General features: G+C 52.9%; 1 protein-coding gene across 1 annotated transcript in view; it reads right to left on the reverse strand.

Annotated features, from left to right (window-relative positions):
* LOC114098618 (guanylate cyclase D-like) overlaps nucleotides 1-20158 on the reverse strand; it is a 46194-nt gene extending 26036 nt beyond the window's left edge. The window contains exons 1-13 of the mRNA XM_027942867.2: nucleotides 19438-20158; nucleotides 15074-15369; nucleotides 13900-14254; nucleotides 11328-11412; nucleotides 10799-10895; nucleotides 10585-10713; nucleotides 9362-9442; nucleotides 6861-7037; nucleotides 6498-6648; nucleotides 6071-6220; nucleotides 2818-2966; nucleotides 1311-1474; nucleotides 473-665 (exon numbers count right to left, since the gene is read on the reverse strand). Of these exons, the coding sequence (XP_027798668.2) occupies nucleotides 473-665; nucleotides 1311-1474; nucleotides 2818-2966; nucleotides 6071-6220; nucleotides 6498-6648; nucleotides 6861-7037; nucleotides 9362-9442; nucleotides 10585-10713; nucleotides 10799-10895; nucleotides 11328-11412; nucleotides 13900-14254; nucleotides 15074-15369; nucleotides 19438-20158 (2748 nt within the window). The remainder of the gene's footprint in view (nucleotides 1-472; nucleotides 666-1310; nucleotides 1475-2817; nucleotides 2967-6070; nucleotides 6221-6497; nucleotides 6649-6860; nucleotides 7038-9361; nucleotides 9443-10584; nucleotides 10714-10798; nucleotides 10896-11327; nucleotides 11413-13899; nucleotides 14255-15073; nucleotides 15370-19437) is intronic.
* Between the last annotated feature and the right edge of the window lie 464 nt (nucleotides 20159-20622).

Below are 20622 nucleotides of genomic sequence, written 5' to 3' on the forward strand. Positions count from 1 at the left end.
CTCAGCAGTTTCTCCCACCAGAGGTGGAGTTTATTTCCTCTTGTGAATCTTTTCCTTTGACCAGTAGAATATGTTAGAAATGGCAGCTGCCTCATCCCAGGTGAGGGCATGTGCCTCTGCCCCTCTCCCAGAACCTGGACACACCATGGAAACAATCTGAGACTCGCTGGGCAGAAGGTGAGACTCTGTGACCAGAACTAAGTCTTCCCTATCAAGGCCACAGAGATGTGGAGAACCCAGCTAAGATCAGCAGAGCTGCTCACCTCACCCACAGCTGACCACAGATGCATGTGTGAGTCCAGAAGAAGCTTCTAGCTGGCCCATAAGCTTGTGAGCAACAACAAATGCTTATCATTTTACATTACTCAGCATCGGGGTTATTTGTTACACAGCAATAGCTAACTGGAAATGGAAATGGACAACACACAGTAGTAAAGAGAGGAATAGAATGCCAGCCTCCTGCTATTCTCACCTTATATACATCGTGACTGCCCAAAACAGCATCGAACAATGTGTAGAGGTCATTGAGCAGGCCCACCACCTCGATGGGCTCACTCAGGGCTGAGATGGTGGTAAAACCCACAATGTCACTGAAGTAGATGGTGACTTGGTCAAAGTACTCTGGTTCCACAGTTGCTCCCATCTTCAGAGCTTCGGCCACAGACCTGAAGGGATGGGAGGGACCAGGGTCATACTTCCAACAATTTGAACAGTTTGGAGGCTAGAGAGGAATATCGGAGGAAATGTTGGGTTGAACGTCAGGGGACCTGGGACAGGTCTGCTGGTGTGCTGGCTGCTCTGGCAGCAAGTCCCTGTCCTTCTCTGAACTTGGCTTCTTCTGAAGTGAAGTGAGAGCATTGTGTCCCCCTCCTTGTTCCCAGAGGTGTGGAGAGCAGAAATTCAACACCTGTGTGCTCAGCACAGTGCCCATCACACGACCAGTGTCTACCAAAATATGTTGGATAAACAAACAGGAATGGATGAATTGAATGAGTTCACAGAACACTGATTTTTCTGAGCACCTACTATGTTCCAGAGAACATGTGTGGAGCCAGGCATGGTGGTGCACACCTGTAATCCCAGCAGCTCGGGAGGCTGAGGCAGGAGGATCGAGAGTTCAAAGTCACCTCAACAATGGTGAGGCACTAAGCAACTCAGAGAGAGACCCTGTCTCTAAATAAAATACAAAATAGGGCTGGGGGTGTGGCTCAGTGGTTGAGTGCCCCTGGTACCTACCTCCTCCCACAAAAAAAAAAAAAAAAATCTCAGAGTACATGCGTGGAGGCACACTGGAGTCCCTGGCCACTCACGGAGGGAGCATCTGCGAGAGCAGCCTTTCTGTCTTCCGCCTCTCCAGCTCCAGCTCCTCGGTCCGCTCCTGGACCAGGCCCTCCAGGTTCTGGGAGTACTTCTCCAGCATCCACAGCATGGAGTCAGCGACACTGGTCTTCTTGCCTTGGTTGATGCTTTTGAACTGAAGATGGAACAACAATCTTTATTTTCCCATGAAGGTCAGTGTACCTGACCCTCAGCTTGGGAGTCTGGGGTGACCGGAAGGAACTGGACATAATCCCTGCCCGGAAGAGTTGGGCTGTTACGGGACATGGATGTGTAAGTAGACAGGGGGAGGGGGTCCTGATGGGGGCAAGGCACAGATGGGGGGCTGTGAGAAATAGTTGGTATAGGGGGACAGGCAGCGGGAGGATTTTGCAGAGGAGCCCGGGAAGAGCACAGCACTGCCACCAACAAACATGACCCTACTGACCCTTCCTGGGACACTGTGGGCTCTCTTTGCTCTTCTCAAAGATGGAAAGGGGCTGGGGTTGTGGCTCAGTGGTAGAGCACTCGCCTAGCATGTGCGGGACCCTGGATTCGATCCTCAGCACCACAAAAAATAAATAAGTGAAATAAAGGTATTGTGTCCAACCACAACTGAAAAATGAATATTAAAAAGAAGATGGAGAGATAGATGAGTAGATGGATGGATACATGGATGAATGGATGGATTGAATATATATAGATTTTATGTATACATATTTGTACATACCTATACAAAATCTATTTTATATGTAGGTATGAAATATAGATAACTATTTCTACTCCTCTATTCCTCTTCATATTCCCAAAATAAATCCATAAACAAATACTGGCGGTTGTGGTACACCTGGAGCTGAGGAAGAGCCTGCCCTGGGCCGTGCACCTGACATCCGTCCCCTCCTCCCTCTGGACGCTCCTCTCACTCAGTGAACCTCACCTTGGCAACTTGCCACTGTGGCTGGGGATGGAGGGTGGGAAGGGGAGGCCCAGATGCTGCCCCAGGCTTGATGGCTTGTCCTTGGGGAGCCATGGCCCGCACACTCCACCCCCACCCACAGGACTTGCCTGGCCTCGCCTGCTGCAGTCTCAAGGCAGCCTGGGGGACCCAGGGGTGCTCTCATCTTCCCCTTCCTGACTCGGGAAGCAGCGCTATCTTGCAGTCACAAATAGCCTGTCCACTTGGTCACCAGGAGCCCCGTCTAGGTAGAGCTCCACGGGCAGCTCCACAGACAGACAGACCTGGCCTGTCCCCTCTGTGTCTCATTCCTCCCCTGGAAAGCCCAGACACTTCCAGGCTTCTTAGGGAACTGCCACGGGATGAAGTGACACCTCGTGGGGGCTGGGCTGCAGGAAGGCACTGATGAATGTCCCCGAAACTCATGGTTCTGAGAAAGCTCTCTTCAGAGCGTGGAGCTCAGGGAGGCAGCGTTGGCCTGGGCTGTGGCTTGCACTTGGTCAAGCACGGCCCATGGGTGGACCATTGCTCTGGGGAGCACTGACCTGGCTATAAATCTGGTCCAAGCTTGGTCTGTCATCCGGAGCCTCCTCCCAGCACTGCTTCATTAGCTGGATGCACTCGGGTGGCCCGTGGTCAGGGGACACCAGTGGCCGGCACAGGGGAGGGGGAGATGCCACCTTCCTGATGATTTCTGCAAAAAACACCCCATGGGCCGTGGGTCTGAGGTGTCCTGAGGGCTCATGGGAGGAGGGCAGGCTAGGCCTGGGCTGGTGTGGGATCAGCCCCAAGGATGTTCCTCACGTCCCTCTTCTGTGCCCCAGGGCATGGCTGGCCACAGCTTTGCTCTTTCCTGAGTCTGCCCCCAGGGTGTGGCCGGGAACAGGTCTCAGGGGCTGGGAGAGCTAGGTTTGATTCCAGATCTGCCACCATCACTCTGAGGTGGTGGAGAAGACAGTGACCGCTCTCAGCCTGTTTCTCCTTCTGTGAAAGAGCTTAGGAAATGAGGCCCTGTGGCGCACACCTGTAATCCTGGCTCCTTGGGAGGCCAAGGCAGGTTGATCGAAAGTTAGAGGCCAGACAGAAGAACTTAGCCAGACCCTGTCTCTAAGTGAAAAATCAGAAGGGCTGGGCTGCAGCTCAGTGGTAGAGCACCCGGAGTCCAATCTCAGAACTGGGGGAAATGAGTTCAGTGAACTGCCTCCTTGAGAGGGGTGCTGAGGGAGGGAGGAGGGGACGGATGTCAGGTGCTCACCCAGGGCAGGCTCTTCCTCAGCTCCAGGTGCACCACCATTGCTTAGTTCCCAGCAAGGCCCACGAATGTGAACCTTGCCTCTGAAGCAGACTGGGAGGAAGAAGGGCTGGCCACCACGTTTGGGCTCCAGGGTCAGCAGATCAGAATGGGGCTTCAGTTACCATTTACATTCTGTGCAAGTTGTGTCACCTCTCTGAGCCTTGGTTTCTACACCTATTAAATGGGCACGCAATACCACATATTCCTAGAACTGTTACAGGGCTAGCAGGTCACCCTCCTCTGAGGAGGCCCGGGAGCCTCTTCGATGGGGGTGGGAGGCCCTGAGCCAGTGAGGAGAAACCTCCTTCTGGATTCATTCCCCTTCTACTCCCACTGATGCCCCCATGTTGGGGACAGTGCAGGAGTCATTGTCCCATTTTACAGTCAGGGAAACCAAGGCTCCTAGGGGCGAAGGAGGGCACCCATCTAGGGTCAGTAAAAAGCAAACACTGTAACTGGGCCTGATTTCCACCGAGCCTGCTCAGAGGTTCCCAACGTGCAGGCACAAAACCCCAAGTCGGGAGAGCTGTCTGTGCTTGTGGAGGAGTGTGTGTAGATAGAACCCACTAACCACACACACACACACACACACACACACACACCTGTTTTTCAAAAGTATGCAAATGATACTGTGATGAATAAAATACAAATGTAATTCAAAGAGTCACAGACTTCAGAACAGATTTTTGTCCTTGGATATTTTCATAGTCAGCAAATATTAAAAAGAGTCCAGTAGTCACACGGGAGGCCCTGACCCTTTTGATATTAAAATGTTCTCATAGGCAAACAGGCTGGGAACGGCTGCCCCCGAGCCAGGCCACCTCAGGCTAGTCTAATCTTGTGTTGCCCTTGCTGGGGACACGCTTCCACACCCCAGGCACCCCTGGGATCCATCAGCTGTTGCGAAGATCACCCAAGTCTGTGGGGCCTGGTGGGATGACTCCAAGGGACTTTAGGTTAAGAACATTGAATCAAGGGACTTCCCAAATCCCACTTCCACTCCTCGCCTAGGAGCCCCTCCCCTTCTCATCTCACTGACTCCTCTTTGAAAACCCATTTTTGGGGCTGGCCAGAGGACACTGCAGGTACAAGTGCCTTGGAAACTGCAGAGGGCCATACACATATGGGACCTTAAAATGATGTTAGAGACAGGTGAGAATGAGGGACTCCCATGACCACATCCCTCAAACCACCCAGGCAGTATTTACCGAGCTAGCCCTGTGCCAGGGCCTTGGTCTAAAGCAGGCACTTCACTGACTCTTACAGCTATGCTGCAAACGAGGCACCCTGGGCCCCATCTTACAGATGAGGAAACTGAGGCTTGATGCTGAAAGGGATCTATTTGAAGTTGTAAAGCAAATGGGTGGAGTAACTGGCCTTAGGTTGGTGTCCCCAAGTCTAAGCTCTGACCCTGTAGTCCCTGAGGCTGGGAAGACCTTGAACTAACAGCCCCATTCTAGGTTGGCCAGAGAATTCCAGGCTGGGTCCCTGCAGCCAAAGTCTGTTGGTGGAGCCTGGCTTGGAGGGTCTTGCACTGGAGCGTGTCCTGCAGACAGGGTCTGGCTGGTCCTTGCCTCTCTCAGCAGGCAGATGTGGGGGCGGGGGCAGCTGAATAGTGTTGAACAAATGGCCTGATAGAGCCCCTTCTCCTGTCCACTCCCCCACCTCAGAAACTTGGGGCCTATAATGCTCATTATTGACCAGACAGTGATTTGGTAGAGAAAGGGGAGGAGACTAGGCCCCTATGAGTTCAAAGATTATCCATCAGGAGTGGCCGGATGGTGGGCTCAGCCCTGCCTCTGCCTGGCACTGCAGGCTGGAGTGGGGACAGGCCCTGAGACTGGACAGAGACGGCAGGGGGACAACTTCAAGAGTAGCCTGGGGTTCAGAGAGGCCTGACAGAGAACACAGAAGAGAGGGGAAATTTCCGAAGTTGGTCCCTCCCACCAGGACCAGAAGCGAGAAAACATCTACACGCAAAAGTATGGACACAGAGAAGCTCTTGGAGGAGTCCCACCCGGGCAGTAACCCGGCCCCAGCACTGAGCAGCCTGGCCACATCAGCCGTGGGGCCTGGTATCTGGATTATGTTTTAATATTCTCTCCATTTTAAAGATGAGAAAACTGACGCTCAGAAAGGTGAAGTGATTTGTGCAAGCCCATGTGTAAGGTCACATGGTAAAACTGAGGTCTGTAGGACACAGGTCTGGGCTGGGCGTGGACGAAGCCTTGGTGAGGGAATGAGTGTAGTGGGCCAGGCAGTGCCATTGGGAAAGGAAGGGGTGAGAGTTTACCCTGAAACCAGCGTCTGGCCTAGAGCTGATCAGCTGCCATTTTGGCAGAGTTGCCAAGGGCTGCCTCGCCTGTCAAGGAAAGACCCCATTTCCACAGTCACTTTGCCTGTGAGGTTGTTCTCTGGCCCCCGGTTTCTTGAAGGTCACAGAGCTCCCCAGCTACCTGGAGACTCCAGCCAGGGACGGGCCAAGGAGCAGCAGGGGTGCTTACCTTCCGCTGGGAGACCCAAGCCGCCGTAGGGTGGGCCCCGCGTTAGCACCTCCTGCAGGATGATGCCCATGCTGAAGATGTCCCCTTTGAGGGTGCCCTGCCTGGGGCCCCCAGGTTCCCGCAGCAACTCAGGAGCTGTCCACAGTAGCTCTACAATCAGGGACAGGGCCACACCGCCATCACCCACTGCACCCCGGCAGAGCAGGGCCAGGGGCTTCAGGCCTGTGTCTCCTCTGTCCCCACCATACCCTGGGGGATAAAGCCTTCTGCTGTCCAGGAGTCACAGGTGAAGGGCGGATCCATCCCCCCAAGGACATAACACAAAAAGTGCCCGAGGACTAGAGATCCCCTCTCTACCCCTGCTTCACAAGCACCTGGTTTAAACAGGCTTCAGGACCTGTCAGCCCCCTGCCCACCCTGAGCTGACCTTCTGGGGCTGGTGGGGCAGACCGCTGGGCATCCAGGAGCTCCGCATAACCATGGTCAGTGACCTTGAGCACAAAGCGTCCATCCACCACACAGTTCCGGGACTTGAGGCGGCCGTGAGGGAAATGTCGGTGATGCAGATACCGCATGCCCTAGGGGGGGATGGGATGGGATCCATTAGGTCTCCGGGATGAATGAGAGGGACCAGAGTGTTCCCATGGCCCCGAAGACTTTCCTGCCATGCCTCTCTTTTCACCTGTTGCTCTAATTTCTCAAGGTGGAAGGAGCCCCAGCATGGGCAATGTGAGCATCTCGTGCCTCCCTGACTTCCCATCACCCCGTGGCTTCCAGGGAGGGTCCTTACACGGATCAGATCCAGCAGCAGGGAGGCCTTGAAGGTCCAGTCGAGCCGCAGGGCCTCGTTCCGCAGCAGGTCCTCCAGGCTGCCCCGGGAACAGTACTCCAGCACCAGAGCACTGACCCCAGGGCCCACGAAAAAGCCCAGGCAGGCTGCCACGTTCTCGTGCCGCATGTCACGCATCTGCCGGGACAGTGGAGACCTTAGCCGACTCCACGGGACAGGAACACAGGCCTGGTTCTCAACCTACATCACACCATGCCCCTGAAAGTCATCAATTACCTTCTGCAGATGAAGGGATTGGGGAAGGAGGAAAAGGAGCAGAAGGAATCCTGCATTCGCAGAAAGCAGCCTCCCTGATGTTTCAGACCCCACCAGGGGAGCATTTGCCAAAGCAGGACAGACGGACCCTTGTCTGGCGAGGCCTTCCCCACAGAAACAGTTCAGGGTCCCCGGCATCCTCTTCCCCCTTAGAGGTTCCCAAGCACGTTGGCATGTGTGGAGAGTCAAGAGTGGCCTCCAATCCTTTGATAGTCTTGCCATACAGAGGTAAACTCTGTCCCCTCTCCTGTGACTCCTGGGAACAACTGAATACAGTGGAAATGGCTTCCTACACATGTGTGTTCAGGACTCAGGAGACTGGCTGCTTCCGTTTCCTGTCTCTTGGAGTACTCTGTGTTGGAGTCCTTCCACCTGAGTCCTCCCACGCGAGACCACATGGAGAAGCCCTGAGACTATCAGGAGAGGGAAGATGTGACCAGCTTAACCAGGCAGGGAGCGTGTGAGTGAAGCCATGTTAGGCCCTCCTGACCAAGAATCAGCAGTGTTTTCTGTGAAGGTCCAGATAGTGAATATTTTAGGCATTGTGGGTCTCTGTCACAACTATTTGCCTCTGCTCTTATAGCACAAAAGTACTCACAGACAATGCCTAAAGGAAAGAACATGGCTGTGTTCCAATAAAACTTTATTTATAAAGCAGGTTGTCCACCTGGTTTGGCCTCTGCTGGCCCATTTTCCAGCTAAACACCACTGAGCGATCCCCAACCAGTGCAAAGCAGAACAGAGTTTTGCCCACAAAACTGCAAGATATAAAATGGTCAGTGTTTTAAGCCACTACATTTTGGGGGCACACTGTTACACAGTGGTAGACAACCAGAACGGCACAGTGAAGGTTCTGAGAAGTGCTATGGCCAAAGCGAGCAATTTCCAAACTTGTGTGACCACATGCAGGACCTTTATTTGAGGAAACATTTATTCACTTTGGTTGGAAGATGCCCACTGGGAAATGCCTAAGTTTACCTCCAGTCACTTAATCTCTCCAAACTTTATTTCAAATAGTGGTTGAAGGATATGGAAAATAACATCCTCCAAGAAAAGGGGAACAACAGACCCCAGGGAGAAAAGGAGGACAGTGTGATCGGGAAGGGAGGAGGGGAAGGCCCACAATGGGTCCTGGGCTCTGGGCTCCCATCCTCTCCCAGTGACGATGGGTCCTACGGAGAAGGCAAATAATGGGCTCCAGGCTCTGCACCTTCATCCCAGTGAAGATGAGTTTCAAGCTTTTACAACTGTTTTCCTGAGTTAGATTTTTAACTTGCACAATTTCCTGACTGCCCAAGCAGCATGTCCTTAATCTTGAGTGATTAAGTCACACTAAACATCCTGCTATGATTCACTCTCATTAAGACCTATGAAACACAGACCCCTTTGTAACCAGTCGCCATTTTATCCCCTGAAAACGTGCCATTCCACCCCGGCTGAATAAAGACAGCTTGCTGATCTGTTGAAGTCTGCTCCTGTTTTGATTTCTTTTCTTTCTTTCTTTTCTTTTTTCTTTTTTGCTTACAGTGGTAATGTTGAAAATAATAATAAAAGTAACAACATTAATAAACTAATAAAGTTCACAATACATCGAAGGCATGCCCCTTGCCAGGGACAGTTCTAGGCATTCTGGATATTCCTGCTCTCCTTAGCACTGTCCTAGGACTGGGCGTCTGGCTCCATCTTTATCCAGGATCTTCCTGTGCTCTACCTACCATCCCACACTGCCCTCAGGATAGTGCCAATCTCAGGTGAAGGTGTATATGTGGTTTGTGGTGACAAATGACTAGAAGCTCTGTAGGGAAAGAACCTCTCTTCTCCAAAGCCCAGCACACTGACACATACATGATGCTTAATAAATAACGGATGAGTGTGTGAAAGGGTGGGGTGTGTGTGCAGGATGAGGACAATTGATGGTGTTGAGATGCTATGTGATAGCACTGCTGGGGGACTGTGCCCCTGGGGTCATGATGAGGACCCTACTGGGGTGGCAATGGGGTGTAGGGATGCTGGCATGCAGGGGTGACAGTGACAGAGTATGCTGTGCTGAGGTGCTGGCCATGGGTAGCTATCGTGAGGACAGAGAGGACTTCTTCTCTGAGGCAGAAGCTTCCACACTGAGCAGGAACCAATCCAACCAGTAAGGGTCTCCTCACAGAACACCCCCATGCCCTCTGCAGCCCTACCTTTCTCAGGAGGCTGAGGCAGCTCGGGCGCAGGACAGGGGCTGTGCCTGCTTCAAACTTCTTCAGCCAAACCCAGTCTCCCTGTAGAAGGAAGAGCAAGAGTTTGTGCCAATCCCGCTGCATAAACCTGGGGAAACCCTCCACTCCTCAGCCCTGGCCTCTTCCCCATCAGTGTGCTGCTTCTGTGTGTTCTGAGCCTGGTGGAGCTTAGTCAGTGGGGACAGTGTTAGAATGACCAGGAACCAGCTAGAGTTAGGGCCCAGGCTTTGGCTGATGGACGTGAGTTCCAGTCCTAGATCCACTACATTGAAGTTCTTGCAAGTGAGGGGAGGAGGTGGCCTCAGGCTGGGCTAACGGCCACCCACGTCTCCAGTGCCCATGAGATGGGAATATGAAGCACGTTAGTTCTCACCTCCAGGTCAGCTTCACCCTGCAGGCCTCAGGCACCCTTGATGCCCAAACCCTGTGAGCCAGAGGTGGGGCTCTGTGACCCAGGGTCATAGGAGAGGCCTCAGGCTGGACTCTGAACTTGCCCAGGCTCTGCCCAGCACCAATTTGGCCTCACCCACAGCCAGCTAGTTCTCTCAGAAAAACAGAAAAAACATGTTTGGTATATCATTGAAACCTCCTCAACAGAAAGGAAAAGTGGAATCCCCCAGGAGGCCAGGTGGAAAAGAAGCAGCAAGAGTCTCATGTTGCTTCCCACATCAACAATTAGTCTGACTCCTCAACTGTGGGAGGCGAGAACATGAGGACCATATAGTGTCAATGAATTATTGAACTTGAGAATAACAGCCACCGAGAGACTGAGGTGTCCTTAGAGTCTCACCGGTCTAACCTCTAACCTTCCAGCCTCCCTGGAGGCTGTCCTGGGCTGGGTGCTGCCCTTCACATCAGGGCTTGGGGACCAGGGACGGCACTTTCCTTATTTAGCAGAGAGGAGAGTGACTTAGGCAGTACCCAGAGACAAGTGGCCAGGAACTGGTTATTTCCAAAGATCAGATCATGAACCAGGCTGGGCTGGGAGCTGGGAGTCCTGTTGCCTGGTTCTAGCTCTGCTTGCCAAGGAACCCAGGAAACCCACTGCTCCTTCTTGGGTCAGTTTCCAGTTCCATAATAATACTGAGGCATAACACAGAGGCACAAAGGGCTGTGGGCTTCCTTAGCTTTTCCCAAACTGATTAGAGCTCCCCAGTGGGTATGTGGGTAGCAGAGGCCCTCACCTGATACAGGGCTACATTCGTGGGCTCCTGGGGGGCTGACAGGCTCCTTGCTGACCCCTGGGCCATTGACCTCAGGCTCCCGCCATCTGTCACACTCCTCGATTCACTTGCACTGTCCACCTGCAGCCTCTGGAAGGGGGCAGGCATGGTCAAGATCTAGCCCTGTCTTCTGTCCACTGCCTGTCCCACCCCCTGTCCCACCCTCCTCACACACCCATCTACTCAGAGGCCGATGGAGGAAGGTGAGCTCCTGGGCTGTCAGCAGGATCTGTTGGGGACCCCTTGCCAATTGCAGCTGCTGGATGCCCAATCTGGAAGGGAGAGAAAGTGGGAGTACTGCAAAGATCACCCCCACCTCCTTTGGCCGGTGGAACTGCCCGAGTCACAGCCCTCCCTGATTAGCTCCATTTCGTCTCCCAACAGCCCAGTGGGACTGGGAGGTCACTGAGCACTGACTTCACAGAACCCTCAGCCTCTGGCTCAGACCGGAGTCTTCCAGGGAGAATTGTTTTCAGAGGTTCAGAGCCCCTGGGGATGGTCCTGGCCAGCCCCTGCTTTGTACAGATGGGGAGCTTCAGGGGATGAGTCTTATCCAGGGCCTTGACCAGTCCCCACTGTGGATGGAAAGGAGTGCTGAGGACCCTGAGGTCTAGGGAGGTGGAGCCTAGGAAAGCCCCCTCCCCCAGGTTGCTAGTGGCAGGCCCTGTGGGCCAGAGCCAGGCTCAGCCAAGACAGTCCATTACCTGAAGAGGTATGCGAGGGCCCCACCCGCCAGCGCCAGGACACAGGCCAGGGCCAGAGTGAGGAGGCTGCCCAGAGGCTGCACACCTGCGGGGGAAGCGGGGATGGACAAGAGTCACAGCAGTGGGGACAGCTGCCTTCCCTGGCCCTCACTCTCTTCCTTGGTTTCTCCCCTGGGAAGTGAGGATGTGGATTCCTGCCCTCAGGGCTGAGGCTCAGAATGGCCTCTAGCTGGGAGAGTCCTCTTGCTGGCAGAGGAAGCTTCACTGGCAGATGGCAGGCGTCGAGTCCCAGCACTGCTGTCTGTGGTTTTGCCTTGGGCTCCCCGCCTCAGGACCCCATGAGAGCCTTGGTCACATTCAGAGAAAAGAGGTCTTTTCTCTGCCCGTGTGTCAAGCCCCTTCCCACTAGACTGAGCTGCCAGACAGCAGGGCCCGTGACTTCCTCCTTTCAGTGTCCCTGGCACTTAACACAGGCCTGGACAAGGCAGCTGCAGGATAAAACGGAGAAATTCATCTCTATTAGTTGTTAGGCCACCACTTCTTGCTTGTCCCCTGCAACAGGCCACTTGCTACCTACCTTGGCAGCCAGCTTCACTGTGGGAAGACACTGGCGACTGGAAGAGCCTTAGTCTAAACCCAGATCTCTAGGCCTATGCCAGGAGCCAGACACGGGGAGGCTAGACCCCCAAGGGAGTGGGTGGGCGACTTGCATGGGCAGCTCAAGCATCTGCCTGGACAGCTAAGGGAAAGAGGACACTGAGCCCTGCTGCCCAGCAGAGGGGACCATCCCTTCCTTCCTTTCTTGTCAGGTCACACAGTTGGTCAGCAGACTGTCAAGCTGCAACCCTAAGTATGTGACACCAAGCCCCTGCTCCCTGGTCCTGCAATCTATGGTATCAACTGTGTACAGTATCCTCATGATAACCATGGCCATCCTGAGTTAGAATTGGAGTGGCCATTATGGGATCCCTGAGAGAATTCAAACTCCAAGGCTGGCGTCCCTGCTCAGGATCCTGCCTCCTGGATCCCTCTTAGAGCCGCTCCACCTGCCTTTGCCCCCCTGTCCTCCATTATCCTGTGAGTTTTGCCAGCGTCTGAGCTGAGCACAGAGCAGATGTCAGTAAGTCCATGCTGATTGGTTACCGACTGGATGGATTAAAGCCTGTTAGAGAGCACCCTCAGTGAGCCAGGCTGGGGGAGGATCCATTGCCCCTGGCTGCCCTGTCATGGCCTGACCACACTGTGTGGTGTGGTTTCTGGCTGTCCCTGTCTCTGACACCAGACTGAACATACTGGAAAGAGGGGCCTGGGTCTGGTCTTCAAGAGAATCAGCCCATGAGGCAGGAAGGGTGTGTGATTCTCTCCCAGACCCTGGGGCTGAGCATGGTGGCTGGGGCAGCAGGGACAGCTGCTCAATCATTATTTGTGGAAGAAAAGAGAAGCCAATAAACAATCAGGTGAAGACCTCCCCCGGTCCTCCCTCACCAAGGGGATACATTGGACCTCACATCTAGCTGGGAGACAGATGGAGCTAGCTGTCCCCAGCATAGGACACACACCTTGTGGACACACTACAGTGCCATGTGCTCAGGGGCCATGGGAGCACAGAGGAGAGGCCCCAGGTTGACTGCAGAGCTGGTCTTGAAAGAAAAAGAGGATAAAGGAGAGCTCGTGACCCTGGGGTGGAGGGTCACGAGCTCTCCAGGGAGAGAAAGGTACACAGTCAAGGGTGGCCCGAGAGGGAAATGTCTGAGGATGAAGATTAGGAGGGCAGGGAGAGCCCAGGTCAAGAGAAGTGTGGGGGTTTGGGGCAGGGTAGGGGTGCACACAAGCTTAGCCAAACCTGAGTTGCCCACTAGTGGTGGTGACCACCATAAGTACATGTGCATTAGGGAACAGGGGTGCACCTGTGTATACCCGTGTGTGTGCACATCTCTATAGACCTAGGCATGTGTGTCAGTGCAGTCTCTTTAGGGTGATATTCAGAATGGATGAGTGACAAGACTCAGAACAGTGTGGACCTCCTGGTCTCACACCCCTGGTGGTCATGAGGAAAAGAAATCTTGCACTTAGTCAGAATATTTATGCTCAGCATGAGCTCAGTCACAACTCTATGTGTGACCTCCAGCAAGTGACCAAATTTTTCTTAACTTCAGCTGTCTAGTGGTGGAAGGAAATTAGAAGGAAGAAGGAAAATAGTCTAGTTATGAGCTGTGGAACATTTTAGATCAAAGAGAAGGAACATCTCTGTAAATGCTTTAACCCTTCTCATCTGAGGGAGGCCTTTCTTGGTCTCCCCTGGTGCTCTACAGCTGTTGGTTCAGTGTTCTCATGAAGTTTCATATCCTTTCTTTGCACCTGCTCCTGCTACTCACCCAAGATGGCCCATGTGGAAAACTTTAATGAAGGATGGATGGGTGGTGATGGGCGGATGGATGGATGGATGGGTGGATGGATAGATGGATGGGTGATGGATGGATAGATGGATGGAGGATGAATGGATGGGTGGGTTGTGAATAGATGGGTGGACAGATGGATGAACAGATGGATGGATGGGAGGATGATGAGTTACCTCTCATACACAGTGTATTGGGGTCAAACCAGCAGCTGGAGTCATGGACTGGAGGTGCCCCTCCTGGAAAGTGAATGGCCTTGCCCAGTGGCTGCACTTGCCATGTGCCTGTGTCCAGAATGTGGGTGGGTACCAGCTGGTTTCCTTGAGCATCTGTGTCCAGGATGACATACTGGGCCAGCCTTCTGCCCCTCTTGTCCGTTCGTATCCTCTGGCTAAAGCCTGCCACATTGAGAGCCCCTGTATGGTCCCCTAAGTGAGCTCCTGAGAGCCCTGCCCCATGGCTCCCAGAGTGGTTCAGGGCATGGGCCAACAGGACAACAGCATCATAGATGGTTCCAAAAAGAGGAGACACCTGTGGAAGAGAAGCCCCCCACTGCAAAACCCCACAATACAGGCTCCCAGGCATCTCTGGGCCTTGGTCTTTCTACTAATAGCAATTGTTAGATAACTGCTCCACCTTGACCTCACTACAGTCCTCTCTGAGGCCACCAGATCCCCTCAGTCCCCATAGCCACCCCCTCTGTCACCAACTCTGAGGCTTCACAGGTATCTCAAACCTTCCCAAAGCAAAGCTCGTGGTCTAGCTCATTGTTCTCCATCCATCCTCCTCTGGCTGCTTCGGAGTATTCAGAGCTCAACTCCAAGGCCCCCCCAGGGGCTGCCCCCTCCCATTCTGCCTGTGCACCATTCCACCCCAGGCTCCCCCATCACTGGATCCTCTTCTGTTTTCTTGGTGGCATTTCACACTTGAATTTGGTTATCTTGTCCCTTGGTTATTGCCTGTCTCCAGAAGGAAGCCCTTAAAGATCAGGTCTGTCTCCTATATCACCAGGCTCCCTGCACGGTGGCACATATTAGGAAATAAGTCTACGTTTTTCAGATGAATAACCGATGGAATGACCCTCCATCAACACCTGTATCCCGTCAGGAGCTCCAGACATTACTGTCTTCTTATCACTAAGAAACAGAGATGCCAAGGGACACTTGAGTCCAGCCAAGTCCTAGAAGCCACAACCAAGGCAGCAGCACATCCTGTCTGCCGAGTCCTCAGACGTGCCGTGACGTCACCCCATCCTACCCCCATTCCCACCTGGCACTCCCAGAAAGTCAGGAAGGCCTTTGGCAGGGGGGACCCCCAGCCTCCAGGTGTATGAGAATCTAACACACCTACCTGCTCTGGCTGCAGGTGGGCAGTCACTTGTGCATCCATGCTGGCAGCAGCAAAGGCCTTGTCTTTGGGGCCAGACTCCAGGGTGACAGTGAGCAGCGCATCGTAGACCTCCTTCAGGGGCCCGGTGTCACCCAGGGCCTTGTAGGAGCGGTTGCGGTAGGGCAGGGGGAAGAGCAGCGTGTCGTAGGGCAGGAAGACCAGTCTCCCGCCCGCCAGGCCCTCAGCCCAAGCGCGGCTCAGCAGCGCGGTCTGCTCAGAGCCCCCCAGCAGCGCCGAGTGCATGCACAGCACCACAACTGCAGGGAGACAGCAGGGTCACCTTTGCAGCCTGGTCCAACTGCAGCCTTCCCTGAAGCCCAGAATTCTTTGGCTTAAGAGCTGCTCAGAACTCTTCTCCACTCCCTGCCCCACATCAGGCTGCAAAGGCAGAATTTCCCCTGAATCTTCTCCCCATAACCGTTATGGCCACGGCCACCAAATCTGGATTTGTATGAACCTGGCCCTCCCAGCCTCCCCTCCCAGCATGCCCATCTGATAATTTTGTTCAACTTCCCACCCTATCTCAACCCTCTGACCTTGACAATTACTAATATTTATTAACAGCTTTCAATGTATGTGAGTCCTAAAGGACCCTTGCTTTTGGTCATATGACAGCACTGGCCAAGCATGGTGGTGCATGCCTGTAATCCCAGTTGCTCGGGAGGCTGAGGCAGGAGTATTGCAAGTTCAAAGCCAGCCTCAGCAACTTACCGAGGCTGTGAGCAACTTAGATTCTGTCTCAAAATAAAAAAAACAAGCGGCTGGCTCAGTGGTCGAGCATCCCTGGGTTTAATCCCTGGCACCAAAAAAAAAAAAAAAAAACAACCACAACAGCACTAAGAAGTACATTTATCAGCACCTGCATCCCGTCTTGAGCTCCAGACACTACTGTCTTCCTATCACTAAGAAATAGAGGTGGCAAGGGACATTGAGTCCAGCCTCAGATGAGGATACTGAGGTACAGCATGATTAAGGAATTGCCCCAGAATACGTCACTACCAACATGCTAGAGCCAGGAGTTGGACATAGGGCTGGCTCACAGTTTATAATCCTTTAAATTTTTTTCAAATGAAGAAGATTCCTATATCATAAAACTCGCTCTTTTACAAGTGTGAAAGTGTACCATGGCTTCAGTACATTCAAAAGGGTTGTTCAACCATTGCCATTATTTAATCCAAGAGCATGTTTGTCACCTCCATTAGTAGTCGCTCCCCATTCCTCCCTCCTAATCTGTCTCTGTATGGATTTTTTCTGTATCTTTCATCTCAGTGGACTTGTACAACATGCATTCTTTGTGTCTGGCATCTTAGTGTGAAGTGTTCTGGGCTCATCTTTGTTGTGACATGTCAGGACTTCATTCCTTTCATGATTGCATCATATTCCGCTATGTGGCTGACCACGTTTTTGTTATCCATTCTTCATCAGCTTATACTTTTTTTTTTTTTGTACTAGGGATTGAATCCAGGGGCACTTAACCACTAAGCCACACCCCAGTCCTTTTTTTATTCTTTATTTAGAGATAAGGTTCTCACTGAATTGCTTAAGTCTCACTAAATTGCTGGGGCTGGCTTTGAATTCTACATCCTTCTGCCTCAGCCTCCTGAGTTGCTGGGATTACAGGCATGCGCCACCACACCCGGCCAGTTTGTACTCAGCTGTGGCCATGGGCAGCATCCTAAAGGTCTAAGCAGATATGGATACATTCATCTTTGTCTTAGTAAAACAGCTTTGGTAATAAGGAAGCCAATTGCCTCTCCAGGCACCAGGACCCTGCCCAAGATAAAGGTCCACATCAGATTTCCTCAGCTGCTTCTCTCTTCCCCACTTGAGTCCCTAAACAGGGCTCCAACCATAGCACAAAACAGCTACTGCTTGTTTGGATGTGTCCCAGTTTCCTATTGAAATTCTTCTTTTTCCAGAAAACCCAGGAAAGTGGAGCCACCAAGTAAGGCTAGGGAGTCCCCTTGCTGGGGCTTGAGGCCCCTCATTACATGGAAGTAAGAGCCTGGAGCCCTGGTCTCAGCTGAATCCCGGAGTGGCCATGCTGTGTGAGCCAGTGGCCACAAGTCACCCCCTCTGGATACCAGATAATGTGGAAAGTCCTTAGAGAGACCCACCAGGATGGGGCAGAAATGGAACCAGTCTTTGTGTCCTATCAGCTATGTTTGATTTCTGCTCAGTGTCCCCTAAACGCCCCTTAGCCCAAGTTGGAAGCGCTGTTCTATGTTTGGCCCCTAGGGGGAGCTGACTCACACAACTGGGGATGAAGCCACTTAAGTGGAAAAGCCCTCATCCTTGTAAGCGGTGCTCACTGTGAACCCACACTATTCTGAACTCTTTATTTGCAGTGGTCCATTTCTTCGTCACAATCCTATGAATTAGGGGCTTTGATTATCCTTGTGCTGTGGATAAAGGAACCGCAGCACAGAGAGGTTTAGTGACTTGCCTGAAGTCACACATCTGGAAGGGCCAGCAGTGGGATACCCACAAGTATGTCCAGAGAATGCCCTGTGAGAGTCACCTACACTCCTTTGCACAAGCTGGTCCCTCACCCAGAATACAGCTGCCCCTCATCTCCATTTTGCAATTTATTGCCATCCCTGCCCTAATGTCACCTCCCTACACCCAAGCAGTTCAGATTGAGACAGGGGGAAAGGCCAGGCAGTCCATGTAGGTAAGAATGATGAGTCCCAGTGGCTCAGGAGGCCCAGGCAGGAAGATTCCAAGTTCAAAGCCAGCCTTGGCAACTTAGCGAGGCCCTAAGCAACTTAGTGAGACCCTGTGTCTAAAGAAAATATTAAAAAGGGCTGGGGATGTGGTTCTATGGTTAAGCACTCGTGGGTTCGATCGCCAGTACCAAAAAAAAAAAAAAAGAAGGAAATGAGAAAATTGGCCAATGACAGTTTGAATCAGGCAGTCAACAGGAGTAAAAATAATGAGGGTTGAGAAGATGGCAGTTGTTTTTCAAAGATAGAACAAAGAGTTGCTGACTGGAATTTTTCAAGAAAAATAAAAAACTTCCGAGTTCCTGCTCCTAGGCACATGTGCAGGGAAGAAAGGAAAAACAATGACCAATGAAAGAGAGATGTTCCAAAGGCTATCAAAAAGGCAAGTCACACCCTTCCATGGGCTTTTGAGCTCCCCAAATCCCCTTCTCTCTGGAGGAGTCTGTTCTCTATCACTTTCTTAAATAAATCTGGCTACACTTGCTTACCTCAGCTGTTCACGGTTTCATTTTTTGATGCCATGGAACACGAACTTGGTGCCAATCACCAATAAGATGGGTATCAAGATTCCCTGACCTTGGGTTCTTGTGTGCCCCTCTGCACCCCTGTCTCCCCACCAAACATGAGCTCCTCACAGCTGGGGCCCAGCCAGTCTTTCCCAGGTTCCCAGAGCCCAGCAGGGTCTGGATACACTTCACCTTGATGTACTCACAAAGCAGAGCACCTAGGAACTGAGTCTACTGAGGGGAAGTTTCCCAGGCCCCCACCAATCCTTGCTGCCTGAAACACACTCTCAGGTGGACACAGTCTCATTCTGGTCCGTTCTATTCTGTTTTAAAATACTACTTTTCTCTATCTTTTTCTGTTCCACCTCACTAGTCATGATTCACTAAATTGATTTCCTAGCCCACATGGGCCACAAACCCAGTTTAGATTCACCTGAGATCCCATCTGCTCTCCACTGCCCCAGGCACCATGTCTGTCCCTGGCTGGTGACCTCCTTAAGGATGGACACCTTCTCCAAGGAGCCTCTCAGAGCCCCTGGCTCAGCCCCTTCTCCTCTGGCTCTGCAGGCCTCTCAAGATGGTTCTACCACTTCTATCAGAACCGGTTGCTCACACATCTGTCTCCCCATCCCTGGGGATCCATCGCCATGTCTGTCCTGTTCACTGCTGTGACCCAGCACCTCTGGTCCTTAGTGAATGCTGGAAGGATCATTAGGCAATAAACCCATGGAGGTTATGATTCTAACCACCAGACCAAGACTGGTGCTCACTCCTGGGCTCAGATGCTGCCACCCTTTCATGACCTTCCCATCACCAGCCAAGAACCTAGGAGGCCTTGAGCTCCCACCCCAAGACTGACACTTGGACCAGAGCGCAGGATCCAGGTGTGCTACATGCCAGCTGTGTGACGTGGGCAAGTTCTTTCTCTGAGCTGCCAGAGACTGCAGCAGGACGAGCTCACCGGGTTGTTGTCCGTGAGTTAAATACAGAGCAACCATCAAAGGCTCAGCCCCATGTCTGATGAGGAGGAAGCCCGCATGGTGGCCATAAGAAGTGCAGGCTGTCCACAGGAGGAGAGTACCTGCATGCTTACCTTTCAGGCCGTCCATACTGCAGAGCTGTTGTAAGACCTCCGTGGCACCCTGTTCCCCAGGTCCCAGAGAGGTCACCAGCCCCACAGGCAGCCCATGTGTCCTGAAACTCATGGCCAGCTGCTGGGCTGTGGCCACCCAAATGTCCTGGTGGGAGGACACAATGGCCAAGCGAGCCCAACCAAAGTATCTCATGACAGTCAGCAGCACCTGGGCAGCAGAAGGCAAGGTGGGCACTGATTCACGGCCTCCCTCTGGAGCCCCACATGCCCAGGAGAAGAGGGTCTTGCCCCAGCTTTGTGCCAGCAGAGCGGCTGCTGGGCAGTAGCCAGGGTTGACAGGGCCCACAAAAGCAGCCACAGTGTCCTTGTGGGTCAGGAATGTGGCCAGGGCCTGAGGGGTATGGCAGCCTGTAGGCAAAACCACGGAAGCCAGATGTGAGCCCGGCAACAATGAGGGGTCCCGGTTGACTCTGTCCACAGCCAGCTGGGCAGCCACACCAGGGAGGGCCTGGGCAAAGATGGGGTCACAGTCCCAGGGACCCAGCACCCCCACAGTGAAGGTACCCGTCCCCCAGGCCAGATGAGCAAGGGAGCCAGCCCACAGGAGGGCACCCCAAAACACCACAGAGGGAAGTGGCAAAGAAGAAGTTGTTCCTGGATGACTAAGAGTAGGCTGCTGGGGACCCTGGCAGGGCAGGACAATCTTCCCATGTGGCAGCATCCGGTCCCAACCTTCAGGGTACAAGCTCCCCTGCGGCCCTGGGGAAAGGGGGATATGGAAAAGGCTTGCTTTCTAGTATTTTCTAGCAGCATTTCCTGGCATGATTGAGAGGCAGACACCTCCTCCCAGAACCTCAGTCTCCTCGTTGGTAAATCAAGGGACTTAGACCCATGAACTCCAAGGACTCCCCACAAGAGCTGGGGGCCTCACATCCTCCCAGGACTGGCTCACAGTCTCATGATGCCCACATGAAGCTTTGAGCTGCATTTCAAATGCTCCGAGTATGGGCCACAGAAACAACTACCCAGACCTGACCTCCTGTTTCCAATGTTGGAAACCTGGGCCAACCCTGAAGCTTTCTGAGCCTTATTTTCCTCCTCTGCGAAATACGGGCAATAAAACCTACTTGATAAAGCATGATTGCAATGATTGATTGACATCCTGTGGAACCCTTAGTACAGTCT

Source organism: Marmota flaviventris, chromosome 9 (assembly GCF_047511675.1).
Source record: "Marmota flaviventris isolate mMarFla1 chromosome 9, mMarFla1.hap1, whole genome shotgun sequence".
NCBI classification, from domain to species: Eukaryota; Metazoa; Chordata; class Mammalia; order Rodentia; family Sciuridae; genus Marmota; species Marmota flaviventris.